The 21007-nt window shown below is 36.8% G+C and overlaps 3 protein-coding genes across 3 annotated transcripts; 1 reads left to right on the top strand and 2 right to left on the bottom strand.

Moving 5' to 3' along the window:
- Nucleotides 1–1041: 1041 nt before the first annotated feature.
- Nucleotides 1042–5150, bottom strand: LOC110795272 (uncharacterized). The gene is made up of 2 exons (XM_022000306.2): nucleotides 4803–5150; nucleotides 1042–1259 (listed from the first exon to the last, which is right to left on the bottom strand). Exons 1-2 carry the CDS (start codon nucleotides 5101–5103, stop codon nucleotides 1216–1218), a joined length of 345 nt encoding a protein of 114 aa, XP_021855998.1. The 5' UTR covers nucleotides 5104–5150; the 3' UTR covers nucleotides 1042–1215.
- Nucleotides 5151–7025: 1875 nt separating this feature from the next.
- LOC110795358 (uncharacterized) lies at nucleotides 7026–12528 on the top strand. The gene is made up of 10 exons (XM_022000390.2): nucleotides 7026–7189; nucleotides 8630–8725; nucleotides 8822–9004; nucleotides 9267–9396; nucleotides 9481–9561; nucleotides 9656–9855; nucleotides 10091–10186; nucleotides 10279–10372; nucleotides 10776–10889; nucleotides 11919–12528. Exons 2-10 carry the CDS (start codon nucleotides 8654–8656, stop codon nucleotides 12020–12022), a joined length of 1074 nt encoding a protein of 357 aa, XP_021856082.1. The 5' UTR covers nucleotides 7026–7189; nucleotides 8630–8653; the 3' UTR covers nucleotides 12023–12528.
- A 1375-nt stretch (nucleotides 12529–13903) lies between these two features.
- LOC110795436 (cell division control protein 2 homolog) lies at nucleotides 13904–20590 on the bottom strand. The gene is made up of 9 exons (XM_022000478.2): nucleotides 20433–20590; nucleotides 19584–19624; nucleotides 19309–19493; nucleotides 18406–18526; nucleotides 17666–17839; nucleotides 16919–17082; nucleotides 16507–16594; nucleotides 16339–16392; nucleotides 13904–14268 (listed from the first exon to the last, which is right to left on the bottom strand). Exons 2-9 carry the CDS (start codon nucleotides 19590–19592, stop codon nucleotides 14179–14181), a joined length of 885 nt encoding a protein of 294 aa, XP_021856170.1. The 5' UTR covers nucleotides 19593–19624; nucleotides 20433–20590; the 3' UTR covers nucleotides 13904–14178.
- Nucleotides 20591–21007: the final 417 nt, after the last annotated feature.

Genomic DNA, 21007 nt, shown 5'->3' with positions numbered 1-21007 from the left:
GAGTGCTAGGATTGGACATTTTGGACTAATCTTTTTCTAAATCACAAGAAAAAAAATTAGGGGATAATTATCACAAGTTCGGTCCAACATATTATTATTTCGATTTATTCGCTCTGTTTTTATGTCATTTACGAGGAAAGAAAAATTAGAAATAAATACGTATGTGGATAGGTGTGAGGCCTAACTTTATATGAAAACTAGTGAGGAAAACTTTAAAACAAAACATAACAAGTGATTTGAAATGGAAGAAGGATTGATTTGATAATCCTAATAACTCGAAATTGAGAGGAGCTAAAAAATGATCTTAAAAATTTTAGGTCTAATCTATTTGAATTAGTGTCATTACTATCATGTTTAGTCTTGCGCTTTTTTCACTCTTTTTACATGTCGATGGTAATCAAATGACAAAGTTGTAGTGAAAGTCTCAAAGATGGAGCGAGGTAAAGGAAGGAGTGGTGCTGGTGGTGACCGGTGACGGACCTATCGGTGTAAGAAAATCACCAAATGTACTCATGTAAACAAAATTGATAATTGATCACAAAAGCGTCCCTAACATAAGTTTTACCAACTCATAAATCTATAAGGATAAATTGACATAAATTTTATGTTTGAAAGTTAATCTGAAATTCAACCAGTTCGAAATTTTTTAAATTGATATTGCAGTGTATTATCTTACGGAGTATCAACAAACCTCTAAATCAAACGCTCTAATCTAATAGCATTAATCTTATAGAATCTAAAGAAATTAGTCTCAAGTAGAGCGGACAAGCGTGTCGTGTCATGCTTGTCTTTATTCTCATTCATTTTTATTAAATAATTGTAATGTGCAGTTATGCACTACATAATATTACACATTGATCCAAGCGGATTGTGTTCAATTTTATTCACGTTGTGTCATGTCAACTTCATATTTTCTCTCAGTAATTTCATGTTGGTCTCGTATCGGTTTCGGTAATTAGCTTAAATTGGATTTATATAGAGAATTATTTGTTTGTTTATGGCTGAGGATCATGTCTAGCCCAGCTTGTGGCAACAACACCATTGTAATCTGTCAAAATTTCCTTATTTTGGCATACAAGTTTCCTTTCATATCAAAGTATCAAGCCCTTCAGAAATTCATGGCAGCACCAATTACAGGATTTCTATATCTAATCTTCTATAGAACAAAATGTCGCTCCTGAAACTAAGGTAGCATTTGTCATTACAAAGACAACATCAAATAAGAAGCTTAGTCGATGATTCTGCAGTTTTCTCCTCATCTGCAAAGGTTTGGATGAAAGAAGTCAATTCAAAATCAAATAAGCAGAAATTTTAACAGGGGAACGAAACGAAACATACAGAAGTGCAGAAATCAAGAAATGGCTCATTATTGTTTTCGTAGTTCATCTTGTTAAAAATGTGCATCAATGAACTTGGGTCATTGTGCCTCGCAAGATTTAGGTTTTGTTCTCTTCACATTATTATTATTATTTATTAAATCAGACCAGAAAAATCATATCAGATCAGATCAGATCAGAAACAACAAAAAACACTCACAGAGACCGGACCAACACCACACCATCAGACCAGATCAGGTAAAAAGAACAAGGCCTGAGATAGAGGGACTATTATTAACAACAATTCCACTCAGGTGCCACCATAGCGCATTGTATACAAAATATTCCATGACAGCAAAATTGTTCGGCCTTATATTATGAATTTCTAAATTCAGTGCTCTAAAATCCGGTAGTAACTTCATATTACATTACATAAAACTAGATGGATAAATCCTTGCAATTAGTCAATTATCCTTAAGAGTCAACAAATGCCTTGGCGGGCTTGGTCAACCACAAAAGCATGATTCTGCACCAAGCACTCACAAAATGACCTTTCTTGCAGATGCTTATAAGGTTTGTTAAAAGAAATGGGTGAGATAAATGACCAGTAGAAAATGGCCACAGCACCAGTTCTTAACCCAAAAGATAATCTGTATTTTACCTCTACGCTTCCCGCATAACCAATGAAACAAGAACAATGTGAAATCTATCACCAATATTATGTAGAAAATCATTCAAGGACATATTACTTCTTAATTTAGAATTAAAACAGGACAATATACGGACTAGCAGCCTAGAACCCATGGAAACTACACAATTAGTTCAGCAAACATTAAATATTAGATGCCAAAGTAATACCCGAATCAATAAACTTGAACAAGGGGAGATCTTATCATTTAAAACCTTTTGCTCTCCTCAAACATTCTCAAGTTATCAATTCTCTAAGTTATTACCCTAGTGTATCATAAGACTCGTGCCTGTGGTCCAAAATGGGGTCAGTTTCATGTAACCTAGAGACCTAGAGTAGTTGTTTTCTGGATGTGATAAAATCAAATTCCATCTTCGATAAAGTTGTGGAAGTTCAACGAATTCTTGGCTTAAAAAGGAAGAGCAATATGCTGCACCATCGTACTTCGGAGGTAAACAATAAAGGAATATCTACCGGTCAACAAGCTAGTGAATTCTCTGCTAGTTCACAAGAATTAAAATGTGGAACACAATGCACTAAAATTCTGATTCAGTATGTTATAACTAAGCTTGAAAGTTATGATTCAGTATGTTGACACAATGCATTAAAATTCTATTCAGTATGTTGCACTAAAATTCTGATTCAGATAGAGCCTATTTCAGCGGAGTTGAATTCATACAAATAGAATTCTAGTTGTCAATATGTACGTAGAAGTGTAGAACTAGTGAACCACTGATATTGTATGCCCCAAACTGTAAACAAACTTTAGAAACTTCAATCTTCAGGTCATACGTAACGAAAGTCATCATGCTATAGATTTTTCGATGACAGACCCTTTAAGTATCCCTCTTCCTCCAAATGATAGGATTGTGATCTGGTATTCCCATGCTTGAGATTTCACATTAAAACAATTTATATTTTATCCACTAGTAAATACGGAGTATTAGGGTAGAGTTCAAATATTCTTTCATTAGAATCCACTAATCAGGATATAGTAATCCTTCAACTGCCATGCAGCGCATGCACTAATTCAAGCCACAACAAAAAAAAAAGCCTATTCTGATAAACAAACTTCCAAGAAAACAAGCTGGGTCCTATCCCATTGTAGCGGAAAGCGGATAAATAAGTGAAAATGGATATTTCTCACCACTGCCGTAGAACATTGTAGACTGAACCACATAGCACATTGAGGAGACATAATAAATCCTAAGAAGCTGTTGTGTATATTAGATGCCTTTTCATTCATGTTGTTCAAACGGGAGGGTGAATCATTTATAAACCATTATAGCCCCTTTCCAGCAGTATCTAGTCCCTCACAGAATTTCAGAATCAGAACACAGATCTATAAACTTTACATTATCATATGTCTCCAAATTCCAAAATATATAAATGTGAGTATCTTTTTTGGATGGTGAAGAAGTTTTTGAGGAGACTTAAGAAAATTCATTTGTGGGCATGGATAGTTTATTAGGCTAGTGCGGTGTGTCTAAAGGCAACTCCTAGGGGAGTTTGACTCAACCATCCTAGAAAATGAGCCTAGTAGCTATGAATATGGCAGGCTGGCAGCTGAGTGGTTTGGCGGACAATCAAGGCTACAAGAAGACTTGCAACTTGCAAGTGGCTGAAAGCCTGAAAACGGCGGGATAGGCCAAATATGACATACTCTAGCATACCACAGCTGACCCTGTAGAGCATTTTGAAGTAAGTTGGACAAAAACCAGATCAACCTGGCCATGCTCACAGCCATGGTCATTCTGTTCTAGCAAATAAGCTTAGTGTAAACATGAAGATGTACATCTCTACGGAGTTGACTCTGGTTATATGCTGAGCCATAAAACCGTCATTATGTTTGGGTGATATGCAAAGAAAGATCTGTCTCTTGTCTCCATCTGTAAGAAAGTCTCATGGAATACCCTCCTTTCTAAACTATGTTAGTGACTATTACGCTTTATTGATCAATACTTGAGTTGAATTTGATCAGGTTAGCTCTTAAATCGGGTTGCACATCTAAGTTCATTTCAGAAATTAATTTGGAATTCTCACCCCTTTTTCACACGAAAACCCTAGAAATCCTTTGAGGCCTACTTACATGCTCCAATATAACACCTAGCAGAAGGCATAGAGCTCAAAGCCAACATATTTTTGTTCAACAGTTAATTTAACAGCTCCACTCGGAAACTAGCTACATCATTAGTCATTAGCTTACTCAATAAATTACTCAATAATCAAGCCTTTGCCTCGCCATCTCCCCTAAAAATCGGGCTGCACATCTAAGTTCATTTCAGAAATTATTCAAAATTCTCACCCCTTTTCACACGAAAACCCTAGAAATCGTTTCGAGGCTTATTACATGGTCCAATGTAACACCTAGCAGCAGGCATAGAGCGCAAAGCCAACATTTTTTTTTGTTCAACAGTTAATTTAACAGCTCCACTCGGAAACCAGCTACATCATTACTCACTACTTTTCTCAATAATCAACGCTTCGCCTCGCCATCTCCCCTAAAAAGTACAATCATGATCCTCAACATTCTCAATTTTCAAAATTCAATCAACACAATACACAGAATAATATCCAGCTACTAGCCCTTGACAAGATCAAACAACTTCAATCTTTTGATTCCGCAAAAAATCTCCATTTTCACAAATTCTACAAAAATACCATAAACCCTTTCACAATCCACACAAAACCCCAACTTCAAATAGTCACAATTCCCCAACAAACAAACAAATCAACCCAACACAGCAAAAAAAAACAATAAAATCCAGAAAATTAAAATTAAAAAAGACTGGAATTACCAGAAGGGGCAGTGACAACTTCGCCATAGATGGCTTTAAGCCGAGAAAGAGGAACAATGGCGGTTTCAGAGGAAGAAGCTTCAGCGTAAAGCTTCTGTTTCCAATCCCAAATTGATTTCTTCATAGCTTTGTTGGTGTTGGAAAGAGTTTGTCTCTCTGATTCAAGGGCTGCAATTAGGTTTTCTTGATTCAATGATCTGATTCCAAGAGCTGTGAATGAACCCACTAAGCATATGTTGACGAATGTGTTGCTGTTTACCAATTTGTTCACTATGTTCATCGCTTTGCTTGCTAAATCCATCTCTCTCTCTCTCCTTGGAAGTTGAAACGACGATGATGATGAGCATCTGGTTTTTTATATGGAAGTTTAATTAGTTTTTTTATTTTTAATTATGGAGTAGTTTAATTACAAAGGTGAATGATAGATTCGAACACGAGACCTTTCGTATACAAGCTTTCAATATTAACCTATAAGGTCCTGTTCGGTAAAACTAGCGGTAGCGGGTAACGGTCGGCGGTTGAGTAGCGAATAGCGGTTCGAATAGCGGGTAGTGGTGAATGGTAGCGAGTAACAGTTAGCTGTCAAAGTAGCGGCTAATTGATACGTGTGTTCGGTAAAAATAGCGGTTGATATCCTAAAATAAAATAAAATAAAAGGTAGAATATTGTTTTAAACTTTATTATAAATTTGTCAAAAGCTACCCGTAACCTTAAAAGCTACTCATTTTAACGTTTGACAAAAGTTACCAAACGATACCTCTCCCGCTAACCGCTACCTAAAACGCTACCTTGCCGGCCGCTTACAAATTTTACATGTAACGTCTTGACTAGGTCAAAATGATACCCGCTACCTCAAACGCTACTGCCGAACACGCAGCGTTTTAGTAATAAAACTAGTGTGTGACCCGGGCGATGCCCCGGTTGCTACATTCAATACTTAAGATTTTAGATTTTTCTTGAGCTCAATATTTGACCAAAATACATGTATTTCATAAAGTGAAAACATCCATGAGGTTCGTCAATTACAAAGACACACTACGTCATTTATCATGCTAAGTAATTTTTCAATTAGATCATTTTACCATTTGTATAATTTGTTTTCTAGTGGAACTAAGTGCTTCAAATTATTAAACACCAAATTATATATATATATATATATATATATATATATATATAATTTACGTCAACATGTTTTTCATGTTTTAATGCTATAATTGTCATTACTTTTTTTCAAAATAGTCCAAAGAAAATAAAATGTCATGTAAAAATTTAGTTGTGTTAAGACTTATGTTAACATTTATTTATAAATTAATGTGAATATATAAACCACAATTGGTGGTTGGTTAAGATGGTAATGAAACTTATCTTCTACACATGAGGTCTTGTGTTCGAGTCTCATTGCAATAGTTTTGGTTGTCTATGACATGGCATAACACTTGGTGAGTGGATGATGTGGCGTGAAGGGGAGATTACTATGTGGCACATATACATTTTTCACAACGCCTTTTAATATATTATATAGATTGAAACTTATACGTTGAGGTTTTAAAACGTTTGAAATGAATCTAACAAAACCTCCCATGTGAGACTGTTTGAATCTAACTCAAGTGGTAATTTTAGTAATTAAATTGAATAATTTAAACCCGCACAAAGGTCCAAAAATTCCACTATTGTTCTTTGGCAAGATACAATGGTGGCTTTGTGAGCCTACACTACAGTAGGGACTAGGGAGTAGGGATGTTAAAAAATACCTGACCCGCTAAGCCGCTTCAGATTATCCGGTTGTTTTTAATAAAAATATTTGGAATTTGAGGGTCGGGTACCCATCCCTAAAGATGGTTGTGCCGACACGAAAAAAGCACGGCCCGGCACTGGCACGAAGTTGTGGGCCATGGACCGGACCTGAGCCTTAATTTTTTGGAAAAAGCATGACAAGGCACGACACGACTCAACAAAGCACGCTAAATTTAGTAAAATTAGCCTTAAGCGACGGGCAGACCCGACACGAAAACACGTGGGTTGGGTTGAGCCCTGTTTTTAACTGCCCGACCCGGCCCGACACTATACAACACGGTCCCGACCCAGCCCGACCCGACCCGACCCACAGACATCTTTACCCATCCGTTAAAAGATGCGGGTACGGGGGTCGGGTACGGGTTAAGATTTCTCACTAATGGAGTAATGGGTACCCGTATTCCCGGTTAGAATTTGTTAAGGTGAAATCTCTGTATACACTCCTTTACTCTTACTCATTATTAGGTTTTTTCCACTCTCAAACGGCAGCCAAGTGAGCCAACCTCCTCCTCAAACGGTGTCGCTCGCCGGCTCGCCGCCTCTCCTCCGCCGTACCTGTCTTCTTCTCTATTCCTTCTGTAACATCCTTTAAGGTGAGTTATTTTGTACAGCAATTTTAAGTCGTATAAGTAAATTAATAGAAGGAATCAATTAAGATGTTGTCATATATGAATATGAATGTTTTGGTTTAACTATGCTAAATCCGAACGAATGACGTTGAGATTAGTTTTAGGTTTTGAGTTGTTGATTTAGTGATTTGGTGCTTTGTTGCTAAATATTTGATAGAGTAGCTTAATTGTAAATATTTTGACATTTTAACATAATAAAGCAGATAAAACTCAGAAATTTGAAAGTTGAGTACATATAAAATGATGTTAACATAGGATTTTGACATTAAATTTTATATAATAATGATTGTTTCCAGATTGTAAGGACTTTCTTTGTACTGATGATTGTACATATAAACTGAATCATTAGGATTTAGGAGTCAAAATTCAAAGTCATTGGTTTATTATTTTATAAATTCAAGTATTCATAGTTTGAATATATAACAGGAGTAGTTTTAAGAGAATACAAACTTAGTCTTATCAGAATTTATAATTATATGTGTTATTTTAGTACTTTCATCCCTAAATATTACTCAGTATACACTATGTTTATTGAATAAGAAGTAATATGCTTATTGAATACACTGCCTAAAGAAAAAGAGTACAAAAAGAGTACAAAGACGTAGTAATTAATCCCTAGTCTTACTACTGACCAAAAAAAGGAAAGACGTATCCAATCCTTATGGCAATGGCTCGTGATATTCTTGTTATTCCGGTTTAAAGTGTTGCTTCGGAGTCTGCTTTTAGTACGGGAGGACGTGTGCTAGATAACTTTCGTACCTCTTTGAGTTCTAAAATGGTGGAAGCACTTATTTGTAGCCAAGATTGGATGCGTAGCTCTCAAGAACTATGTTTGGATTTGTTTTTATTTGAACTTTAGATGAAAATGTTGGACTTGTGAGTTGGGGCTGCTTGTTTGTTTGTTGAAATTGATGGTGTAGCCCCTCTTATAATTGTTTCTGCCATGCATCTCAGAAATATGGCGGTCAACTTGAGTACTTGTTAAATATAAATGGCAGTTTTTATTGTTGTATACAGGGAGTCGGTTATATGCTATATGCTATACAGGGAGTTCGTCAAATATTATGGATAATGTTAAAAGAGCTGAATTTCGAAATTAAAAATAACGAGTTAAACAAACCGAGTACCCTTTTACCCGACGCGTTATAATCGGGTACCTGTTAAGCGGCGGGTCAGGTCACGGGGCAACATTTTGACTACCCGCAAGTGCGGGTACCCGATAATGAACACCCCTACTACTCACTACGTACATAAACACGGGTACCCGACCCACTTGGTAAATAGCCGAGTAGGGGTGAGGAAAATGGTAGAAAATTTGAACGGCTTGTATTGAGTTGAAAAATTTGTCAATTGATTTTCAATTTTGAGTGCTTGTCTCTCTACCTGACGGCTAAATATACGCAGATAATAATTTGGGGAGAATCTACGATGCCAAAACTACCAGAGCACCTCGAGCTCAAGCGCACTCGTGTCTCCTGCAAACTCGATGCTCCTAATGACGTGCTTTCTCTCTCCCGTTCTTCGTTCAATTTCTGCGATTAATTGTCTTTTCATTTGCTTGAATTTTTATTTTATTTTTGTGAATTTTTATTTCAGACTGAGTCAGTTCTATACTCTGGAGCATACGCTTCAATGGGCGTTGATAATTCGAGTTTGGAGAGTTTTTTCAAGGAATTCAATGTCGTAGTTAATCGTCTTAGTGAAGATGATATTGAATTTGATATGATTGGTATTGATGCTGCTTTGGCTAATGCTTTTCGACGAATTCTCATTTCCGAGGTAAAATAACTTTGATGTTGGTTTGATGCATATTTCATCTGTTTTGTGAATTTAATTTGGTTTTGAATTCAACTTTTACTTCTTTTCTATGCATTTTTCTATGTGGATTTTAATTTTAGTGTAAGCCAATGGGTTTTTGAGAAAAACGGCCTTGGATTTGCAGAAATGTATATTCGTTAAGTTCGGAAATAATAGTCACATTTACTATCATGGGACGTATGGATAAATAATAGTCATATTTAGCTTTGAACTCGTGTTTCAGGTTCCGACAATGGCCTTTGAGAAGGTTTTTATAGCAAAAAATACATCAGTGGTTCAAGATGAGGTTCTTGCGCACAGATTGGGGCTTATTCCCTTGAGAGTTGATCCAAGGATGTTTTCTTATAAGTCAGGTATGATCTACTGGTGTTTGACGCCGATACATGAGTTTACCAAATAAGATTGTGCTTTAACGGATTATTTTTACTTTTTATTAGAAAAGGATGAACCAAATGAGAAAAATACCATTGTTTTTGGACTTCATGCTCAGTGTAACCGAGGTGAACCACGGCGTTCAGGTACAACTTCACTTCATTCCCTTGGCATGTTCACCTCCATTGTTTCACTTGCTTATGGTGCGTTTGAATAATAATTGCTATCATTTTGTTGCAGTCAAGTCAGAAGAACTAAAGTGGCTGCCAAATGGGAGTATGTTCTTGTTGGAGATAGAAAATAAAGTGTCAAGTTCAACTACAACACCCAGAACTTATACTAATTTTAAGTCTAGCCAAGAAACGCAACCTGAACTATCTGAAAATCCAATTCATCCTAAGCATCCTGATATCACTATTGCTAGAATTGGGCCAGGGCAGGTAAATTTCATGTGTTTTTCTTTTTACATATTTGTTTAACCGTCTATTTTTATCATCAAGTTTAGAAGCTTGATACTTAAAATTACTAGGGTTGTATAATGATAGATGGAAGTTCTCTGATTGAGTGATTCACGTGCCTTGTATCTCTGGGCTTATGTTTTTTTTCCTTTGTTAAACTCCTTTGCAAAGTTTTGAAGTTAAATATCAACAAACGGCATTCATGTCATCTGTGCAGGAAATCGAACTTGAAGCACATGCTGTTAAAGGTGTTGGCAAAGAACACGCAAAGTGGTCTCCAGTTGCCACTGCTTGGTACCGGATGCTTCCTGAGGTAAACAATGGCTACACCGCTACGTGGACCCCCCCCTCCCGATGGGGGTTTTCCTATGTGAATATGCTTATACGTTTATTTTTTATGTATAGGTTGTTCTCTTGCAAGATATTTGTGACGAGGAAGCAGAAAAACTGGTTGCAAAATGTCCAGCGAATGTTTTTGACATAGAAGACACTCCAACTGGTATTGTGCTCTTCATTTTAAATCACTGCACATTAACTGTGATGATTTTCTAGACATGATCAAAAGGCAGGCCGGGTTCGGGCCGGGTCAAAGCTTTAAAAATCAACCCTTATCTCGGGCCGGGTCAAAATCCGGGCCGGTTTTCCATGCCCAACCCCGCTATTTCGGGCCTAAACATTGGGATTGCCGGGCCGGGCCAAAATTTTAACAAAAAATATGTAGTTTTTACGTTTTCCAAACCCGTCATTTTTATAAAAAAATTGGACCTGGCCCGAAAACCCAAACCCGACAAATTTCGGGCCGGTCTGATCTTGATCAGGTCTATGATTTTTGCTTTTTTACTTGGAAACTTTGAAAGTACATACCTTTTGTTGCTTCTTTATCGAAACTTGTGCCTGAACAGGTAAAAAAGCAACAGCCCCACGACCAAGGGCCTGCACCCTTTGCAGAGAATGCATTCGAGAGGAAGGATGGGACGAAAAGATTGCTCTGCGACGGAAGAAAGATCATTTTATATGTAAGTTTTGCTCATCCAATTATAAAATGTTTATGTGCTTTGAAAAAGTTGCTTCCTGTTATTTTTCTAATGCATCTTCATTCAGTAACTTCCTTTGTGTACCGAAAAATCTTGTACTCCACTCCGTATATAGTTGGAGCTAGAGCAGATCATCATGGGCCCGGCCCGACCCAAGCTGTTAAAAAATTGCGGGCTTTGGTCAACGTAAAACAACCTTTTTAGTTGTAAGTTTGACCCGGCCCAAAATGACCGCTAATTTTGGCCCGAAATAGCGGGTTTTGTGCACACAAAATTGGCCCGAAGCTTGGCACGACCCGTTCCGACATAATGACAGATTTTTATTCCCTCGACCCGGCCCAAAACCGGCCCGGCCTGCCTTTTGATCAGGTCTAGTTGGAGCCAAAGGTTTCATCTTTGACTCTTTGTGTCTTTTACTTCTCGTTGAAGTGTTTTTTCGAGGGGTACTGTTTTAGCTTGAGAATATACGATATGAAAAGTTCAAAGAAAGTTCACATCGCGTGGGCAACTGTATATTTTACTCTACTAAAGAATTGCATACTTGTCACTGTGGTAGGTTTCTTTACATTATATGTTGTCATATCTCTTGTGTGGATGTACTGGATCCTTTTACTTTAGGGGAGTGTTTGGTTTGGTTTGGTGTAAGACGTTTTCCTGAAAAATGTTTTTTTCCCCTTCTAAAATCATTTTACGTTTGTTAATTGTTATAGCAAGGGTGTAAAACATTTTCCATTTGAAATAAAGGGAAATCAGTTTTCCTCTTCACCTCCCTCTTCTCTCTTCCCATCAATCCTCACCTATCTATTCCGCATTTCCCTTTTCTTTATGAATTTTCTTGTAAAGAACCAAACAAAAGAAAACTAATTTGGAATTGAGTTTTTTCATGGAAAATCATATTTGTCATTGATAATGGTTTCCGCCAAACCAAACGAACCTAGATTCAATGCCTTGAAGTTTGTACATTGTCATTATGGTTTGGGAATTAACCTTATTTGTTGTTATGGTTCCCAGTCACTGTTGAATCAACCGGAGCATTGCCTCCTGAGGTGCTATTTACTGAAGCTGTGAAGATCTTGGAAGACAAGTGCGAACGTATCATAACCGAACTGTCATAATATCAATTAGCTGGTGGAAAGGTACAACAACAACAACAACAACAAAGCCTTAGTCCCAAAACGTTTTGGGGTCTGGCTAACATGAATCGTCGTAGGAGATCGTCATGGTCACCAATCAAAGTAGAAAGACAATTCGGGATTTTCGGGATTAGGGATTTTCGGGACCAGTAATTTGGGTTGATTTTGTGTGGCTTTGTTCTGGTCAAGTGTTTAGTCCTTAGTTCCTTACATATGTAAAATAAGCAAGATTATTGATGTGAAACCAGGACAATTTACAAGCAAACCGTAAATTATCCCGTTATAGTGGCCCAAGCCCAAAAAGCAATTCTGTCAAATTTTTCCGTTAAAAGGTAGTAAAATCCATATTCTTTTAGGCGGTAAAATCAAAACTTTTGAATTCGTAGGTTGTAAAATTAAATTGGTGTTTTTTTAGGTTGTAAAAGAGTGAATATCCTTATTTTGAACTTATAAAACATTTTTTTTAATAAACATGTTTCTTAATTAAACATTTGATGAACGAGGCTGTCGAGTCTCAACTGAGTTTATCGAGCCTCAACCGAGCTTATCAAGCTTTGAGCCAAACCAACTCAATTCTAATGTTTTGAGCTCGAGGTCGAGCTTAATTTTCCATGCTCGGCGAGTTCAAGCCGATCCCAAGAAATTCGAGCTCGATGATCTCAGCTCGATTCGACTCGTTAGCACCCTACTCAGTGTAATAGTCAAGCATAGTCAATCGAGACTAGAGGATGTGGATGCATATGGACATATGGTACTATTGGCTTCTCTTTCAAATTACTTCATAACTTGTTAAACCTTCTTAAGAATAATATATTAGCAAACTTTATATTATTTTAGGTTAACCTTCTAAGAAAAACATTGTAATTAAAGTATTTGTAACGATAAAGTGAATAAAAAAATCTCAATCTAGATTGAACAATTAATAAACACGATGTAAATGAAAAAACAAAAATTTAACAAAATCCAAAAATCTGCGGTCTCATTCATCATGCCCTAGCCAAAATGCCAGCTTCTTGCTGTACGGTGTCCACTCTGTATTAGTCGCATCCAAGCAATTTACGAGTTACTACCTCCGTTTCGAAATAATAGGACACTTGACTTTTGACATTATTCATAAATTTCAATTTGATTTTTTTTTTTTTGTGATCTGTAGGTAAGGAAAAATATAGTCGTGTATGATTTTATTGATTCGTCTCGATATGTACTTTCGAAATATCAACTTTTTATAATTTTTACAAATACAAATTTAGTGATATTAATGTCCAGACAATTACATTGGCGAGTGTAAAAAGGTAAAATGTCCCCATTATTTCGAAACGGAGGGAGCGACAAATCAAACAAGACCTCACACGAGTGACACGACTATACTTTTTTCCTAACTCTTAAATCACAAATGATAGTCAAATTGAAATTTGTGAATAGTGTCAAAAGTCAAAGTTTCTCTGTTATTTCGAAACGAATGTAGAATATAAAGATGGTTATGGGCCTGGTCGGGCTTCGTGCCAAGACCACATGCCGTGGGTCGGGCCCATGACAGACCCACATTGTATCAGGACAGGACGGTCCGAAAAGTTCAAAACAAGGACCAGGCCTAGCCCAAGTCCACGGGCTTTCATGTCGGGCCAGGCCGACGTCGTGCCTAAGGCTAGTTTTACTAAATTTAGCGTGCTTTTTCGCACCGTGCCGGGCCGAGTAATGACTTGTCGTGTTTTTTCCAAAAAAATTAAGGCTCAGACCCGACCCACAACTTCGTGCCCGTGCCGGTCCGGCTTTTTTTCATGGTCGGACCAGGCCAGGCTTTTTTCGTACAGAGTCAGGTCGGACTTCGGGCCGGCCCAACCCACAGCCATCTTTTGTAGAATATATGGAAGACGGGGATAATTTGCATATAACAATGGGGCTTGCACAAGTCCTCAATCCCAAATGCAGAAACAGTCAATTTTACACGATATGAAGTCCTGGTAAAAAAAAGACCAATGAAAAGCATAGCTTGACATAAAGATCTACAACAATAGTAGCACTCATTTTTCACCCGCGAATAAATAACATAAAATCAACAGTTTTTTTCTTCTTCCTTAACTTCCAATATTCACACGACATAAACCCTAGAAGAAGGCGACTTCGACTTCGACTTCAAATCAGGGTACAAAACCAATGTCCTTGAAGTATTCATGTTCTAGAGCACTCCTTGCTGTAATTCTTTTGCTCGGATCCAAGCAAAGCATTTTCTGTAACAAAATACCAAATATATAAGAAAGTGACATCCTTTTAACTTTATGACTGGTATTTAAGTAAGTAAGCTAGTTCTCAGAATTCTCACAGCAAAGCAATGCCTCAAATAATGCAAATATTAAAAATGCAAAGAAAAATAATAACATTCCTTTCCTATTAAAAATAAAATGGATCAACTGAACCAGAAAACAAACACCTCCTCCGGGTTCTTTTTACTTGCATCGGGTTGGGCACAAAGATAAGAAAAATTGTAAATATCAAAGTTGCCCATATGATAACAAACAAAAGAGAGGGAAAAAGGTTAGGTAACAATGGTAAATGTAAAATGTGAATAAGGGTAAAGTGGGTATTTAGTGTGTGAATGCACCAAAAAGTATGTGAAATCATACCATAATAAAAAAAAAGAAATGGTGCAACTAATATGCAATATCTAGAAAAGGAAAATGGTGCAAGTGAAAAAAAAACGCAGGAGTACATAAGACCACGAGGAAATGAGAGCAGATGAAGGTTATTTCTTTTGCTCGGATCCGAGCAAAGGATTTTCTGGAATAAAATACCAAAAAGTATTAAGAAAGGGACCTGTTGCAAATACTTTGATTCTTATGACTGTTATTTAAGTTTAGCTAGTTATCACAGCAAAAGCAATGCCTCGAAGAATGCAATATAAAAAAAAATGCAAAGGATAATAACATTCGTTCCCTATGTAAAATAAAATGGATCAACTGAACAAGAAAACAGATATTTCCTCTGTTTTTTTACTTGCACCATTTTCGGTTGGGCACAAAGATTAAGAAAAATTGTAAATATCAGAGTTGCCCATATGATAACGAACAAAAGACAGGGAAAAGGTTAGGTAACAATGGTAAATGTAAAATGTGAGTAAGGGTAAAGTAGGTATTTAGTGTGTGAACATACCAAAAGCAATCTTATGACTGTTATTTAAGTTAGCTAGTTCTCACAGCAAAAGCAATGCCTCAAATAATGCAAATATTAACAATGCAAAGAATAATAACATTCCTGTCCTATTTAAAATAAAATGGATCAATTGAACCTGAAAACAGATACTTCCTCCGTTATTTTTTACTTGCACCATTTGGGTTGGGCACAAAGATTAAGAAAAATTATAGATGTCAAAATTGGTCATATGATAAACAAACAAAAGAGAGGGAGTAATGGTAAATGTAATGGTAAAGTGGGTATTTAGTGTGAAAACATACCATGAAAAGAAATGGTGCAACTAATATGCAACTTCCATAAAAGGAAAATGGTGCAAGTAAAAAAACGAAGGAAGTACATAAGACCAAGAGGTTATTTCTTCAACTTCCAACCCCCCCAGTAAGAGTGCAGCCTCAGAATGACGGAGAAACTACAAAACATTCTCCTCTCCCTATTAATTTTCTTTACTAACTAGAGAAATGTTTCCGAGTTTTTTGATTTTTGGTGTTCCGGATATACTAAGAGGTACAATTTCAAGATTCAAGAGGTAGGGTGAGGCTGGAGCTTTGTAGCGCCAATAAAGGTGAACAGTTTGTTTATTTGGGGTGGGGCAAAGAACTCCGTCCTCACGGGGATGGATAGGGGGCGACGTGGGGCCTTGCAAAGATAAACCAAGGAATAGAAACTAAGTTTATCACCAACTCGGGTATTTTGTTACAAGAAGAGATCTCAAACTTGTATACACGAGGCAAGCAAATGTGTTAACACACTCTTGAAGACACAAAGACGTGAAAAACTCTCTTCCAGAATTGATAGAAACTAGTAAGGCTAGGCTTATAGGAGGTACAACAATATATCCCTTGATAGAAACAGGTTTGAGGTTAATGGAGCAAATCCTACAATATGAATGTTCAAACAAGAGAGTAAAAGAAAACAAAATTGGGAAAACAATTGGAATTGCTCAACAAAGTATGTGTTCCATTCTCATGGACCATAGAGTAGGGAAAACAATTATCTGAAGTAAACCAAGTTTATGCATTAAGTCACTACTCAGCAGTGAAAAGTGGTCCTAGTACTGAAAAAAATGAAATTTAATTCAACAAAGTAGAGAACGATATAAATGTACTTACATATAAAAGATCAATACCAGCTGGATCAAGATTTGGTACTATATCTGACAAATCCTACAACACAAAAAAAAAAAAAAAAAAAAAAAAAAAAAAAAGAGTAACTCCTAACAGAAGTAATAGCAGACAAGCTGAAAAAAGAAAAGCTAAGAAACAAAAAGTAGGCAAAACCTTGGAGATCCATTTAGGAAATGAAGATTTGAAATCAGGAAGGGAGGTCACCCCAGGCCATGTCTCCTCAGTTGGTGTACCCAAGGTCCTGTGTACAGAAACAGTGTCATATTAAAGCACGAAATCCCAGTGCTATAAGAAAAGATAAAGGAGACAACAAAAGACATCAAAAACAGAGGTGTCAACGGGTTAAAGTGAAAACGTTTCTGCCTTGGCATCGAGATGGATTATAATAGAAGAAAGATTGCCATAATTTTAGGTGATTACTCGTAATCAAATGAAGCAAGCTGATAACATCTCCAAAAGAAAATAATTACAACTTCCAACAAATGCAAGTCATGATATAGCATCAATGCGGACATTGTTTGTACATATAAAATATTACTATTGCAAGCGGAGGAAAAAAGGAGACCTGAATATCTTGAAAAGTTCATCAATCTCGGAATCTCCAGGGAATAATGGCTTCTGATTCACCATCTCAGCAAAGATACAACCCACAGACCAAACATCCACAGGAGTAGAGTAATGACGAGATCCGAGCAATATTTCAGGAGCTCTGTACCACAATGTCACCACCTAGAGAGAACCACTAAACATTTAAACTGACATGAAGACAGTTCAACCAATCACAATTTGCAAAGCATCCATATTCCATCTCGCCAGCAACAGCCAACAGCATGAATGCATGTTAGTCATCACTTAGTTAGCTCATGACTGGAGTTGAGAATGGGAAGAGCTAACAGTATATTGGCCCCCACCCATAAGAAAAGGACAAAAAACATCCCTCCTTCACGTATTCACAAATATTTTTCTACCCCTAATAGGCCTTCTTTTTAAAGGGATTGATGTTGGGCGAGTTTGTTGTCAACAAGTGACTTGAATAAATATAAACCACAAAATATTGATTTTGTATAAGTAGCTATGCACGTTGAGAGTTGAGAGGAGCCTAAGCTGTTTAAGATGGGAAATTATATCTATCTACACTGAGCCCATAGTTAATGCAGCTGGTGTAAAGACTTAAAAATAACTAAATAAGTGAAAATTATTAATGCTGATCTCTATGGATATAAGGACAGAACAATGTACTTGCCAATGCTTGTCAATCTAACTAGTACAAGTTCAGAGAATCCAGCATTCTCATACTCTGGCCCTACCCTACCTCATGTGTAAAAGTCCTCACGGGAATACCAAAGGCCCTCGCCAATCCAAAGTCTGCAAGCTTTAGTGCATTAGTTTGGCGATCTATCAACAAATTCTGCGGCTTCAGATCACGGTGCAAAACCCTGTGTGAGTGACAATACGCTATTCCACGGAGAATTTGATAAAGAAACCTCTGCAGAAAATAAAGGCAATTTCCCATGTCAGTGAAAGCAGAAAAGAATTCGATGCAACACTCTAGCACATGAAAAATGTTAAGTAATGTTGCTAACCCAATAGAGAAACCTTGTCTCACACACACTGTTACCTGATTCGCTAGTATGAGACTGGGCACGCAATTCTCTACCTAATTTGCTAAATTAGACCTAAATTGTACCATTTTCATGTTAAAATTCGCTTTTTTGGTTCACGGTTCGTGAGGTGATTAGAGAATTAGGTAACACTGCTCACACGCATCCCATATACCCATAATAGAGGTATGAAAAGTTGAAAACAGAAAACATGACATCTTACTCTTAAGAGATCAAATACAAAACAAAGGGAGATTTGCAAGTAAAGCAACAGGCGAAAGGATAAGTTATCTTGTCAGAGAAACAAAACAAATAATGGACAAAGACCATTCCCATTTCCCCAGAATTGATGGAACAAAAGTCTAATGAATAAGTAAGCAGCCAGGCAAAAATAAAACTAACTAAAGCGAGCACTGTATTCAGAAATTTCCAACCAGTCAAAATATCTTACTTTTATCATGCGTGGATCCTTTGCAAAATCAGGGCACGAATCCATGTGTTTCTTCAAATCAAGGTCCAAATACTCAAAAACAAGATATAGGCGCTTCTCACTGTGCACCACATCCTGTAACCTGTCCAATTTCACCAATTTTCACCAGTTACTGGATAGACCCATGCCGCAATCAAATAAAAACGAACGTACAACAAATAAAAATCAAACTATGCTCTTTATTCTACATACGACATCAACCAAAACTCAAAATTAGTCACCGGATTAGGACCTGTGATGGAACAGATGAAACATGCACCGTTAGGGATGAATGGATGATGTTAATATTAACATCATGCTGGAAGAACCAGTTGTATCGTGATAGGACAAGATGAGCTAATGTAGATTACACTTGGTACATCCCAGCTGGCATGAATCTGGTACTCTTTACATTCATACCCAACGTTTTCTTAGCTATTTGTTTATTCCAGTGTAGGCTGTGAGAAAATTGAAGATGAATAGAGTGAGCTTTACCTTTGCTAAGCCAAGGGAATCAGATTTAAGTTTCATGACATGGAAGTGAGACGGATTAGTTAGGTTATGTGGCATTTGATTGACATATGAGATTGTAAGTCAATATTGGTGATTGAAAGTGATTGAAGCAAACAAGATTACAGTTGGTATATCCCAGTCGGCATGAATCTTTACATGAATCTGGTAATCTCTTAACTGTCACCAAAGTTGCATATGCGTATCAATTAACTGGGATAAACATACTCTTCCACATCTTAAAACTAAACAAAAAGCACGGGGCTCGTAGCTAGAAGCAGCACAAGAGCACAACATACCGAAATTCAACTACTTCAACATCTGCGTGAACAGTTAAGTAAGAGTTGCATAAATGATACAGCGACAAATCTATACCTGACAATGTTGCCATGCTGCATCTCCTTCAAGAGCGAGATTTCTCTGATCGCCGTGCTCGGCACTCCCTCATCCTCCTGCTCCAACCGGATTTTCTTCAAAGCAATAGTCTCGTTCGTAACCCTGTCCCGCGCCTTATAAACCACTCCATAGGTTCCTTCCCCTATCTTCTCCACTTTCTCATACTGTCCACATTAACATCAATTCACAATTCATACAAAAACCTCCACAAATTATCAAAAAATCATAATAATCAGCATCAAATTACAACAAACCTGATCCATTTCGCTCCAGTATCTTCACCACTGGAAAAAAACTGCACAAAAAACAGCCAAAATTTAACAATTAACAATACCTCCTGTCTCCAAACGAAAGACTAAATTGATTTCAGCATTAATTAGCAATCCGATTACAGTAAACTGCGAGTAATCATCCCAAATTAGCTTAGAATCAGTGAAATGCAATGTATGAATTAATCGATGCTAGAAAACATGAAACAATTAACAATAACTCCAGTATCCAAACTAAACTAAACTGATTTCAGCATTAATTAGCAATCCGATTACCGTAAACTGATTAATCATCCCAAATTAGCTGAGAATCAGTGAAACGCAATGTATGAATTAACCGATGCTAGTAAACATGAAACAATTAACAATACCACCAGTATCCAAACTAAACTAAAGTGATTTCAGCATCAATTAGCAATCCAAATACAGCAAAATGCGAGTAATCATCCCAAATTAACTTAGAATCAGTGAAATGCAAATGTATGAATTAATCGACGCCAAAAAACATGAAACAATTAACAACACCTCCAGTATCCAAACTAAACTAAAGTGATTTCAGCATCAATTAGCAATCCGATTACAGTAAAATGCAATTAATCATCCCAAATTAACTTAGAATCAGTGAAATGCAAATGTATGAACTAATCGACGCCAAAAAACATGAAACAATTAACAATACGTCGAGATCTGCAATCAAAACAAGTTTTCTACCGACAAATTTGATAATCTACACTCTACAGCATCGGATGAACTCAATCGGAAATTCTCGACCTACTTGAACATTTTTCAAGAGAAAAATGAGGAGAGAGAAAATCTAGAGAGTGGCGCGCATACCTAGGTTGACATGAAGCTTGAATTTGTGTCCAGTACTATCAGCGGAGAATTGAGAGCAAAGGTGTTGAGAAGATGAGTGGAAGAAAAAGTAGTGTGCTGCGTCAATGTGAGTTTCTTAGGAGGGAAATAATACAAAAATCGATCTAGGGTTTTTGCTATCCTAATTATGTAAGTAATTACTAAGAATCAAAGAGTGGTTTAAGCAAAGTACGAAGTTTAAGCTAATTTTCATGACCTAAAACTAATCATTTTCGTTTGGGTACAACTAGGGGTGGACACAAATAATACTGTTTATGAACATTTCGGAATCGATTCGTGAACAGCTGGGAATCGGTTCGATAAAAGTTCGGCTCGAGCCTCGATTCGTTTGTAAATGAATCAAGCTTGAACTTAAATTTAAGGTTCGATAACTAAACGAACTAAACTCAAACTCAATGGTGTTCGGCTCAAAAGCTCACGAGTTCGTTACTTTAAGGATAGTAATGTATATTTGTGAGATTTTTATATATTGTTTAATACCATTGTCTAAACTATCAATTGAATGACAAATAGAGCATAATATTTACATAACTTGT

The sequence above is a fragment of the Spinacia oleracea genome, chromosome 2 (assembly GCF_020520425.1).
Source record: "Spinacia oleracea cultivar Varoflay chromosome 2, BTI_SOV_V1, whole genome shotgun sequence".
NCBI lineage: Eukaryota > Viridiplantae > Streptophyta > Magnoliopsida > Caryophyllales > Amaranthaceae > Spinacia > Spinacia oleracea.
Note: the sequence above shows the minus strand (reverse complement) of the source record. Positions and strands in the feature narration are given on the sequence as shown.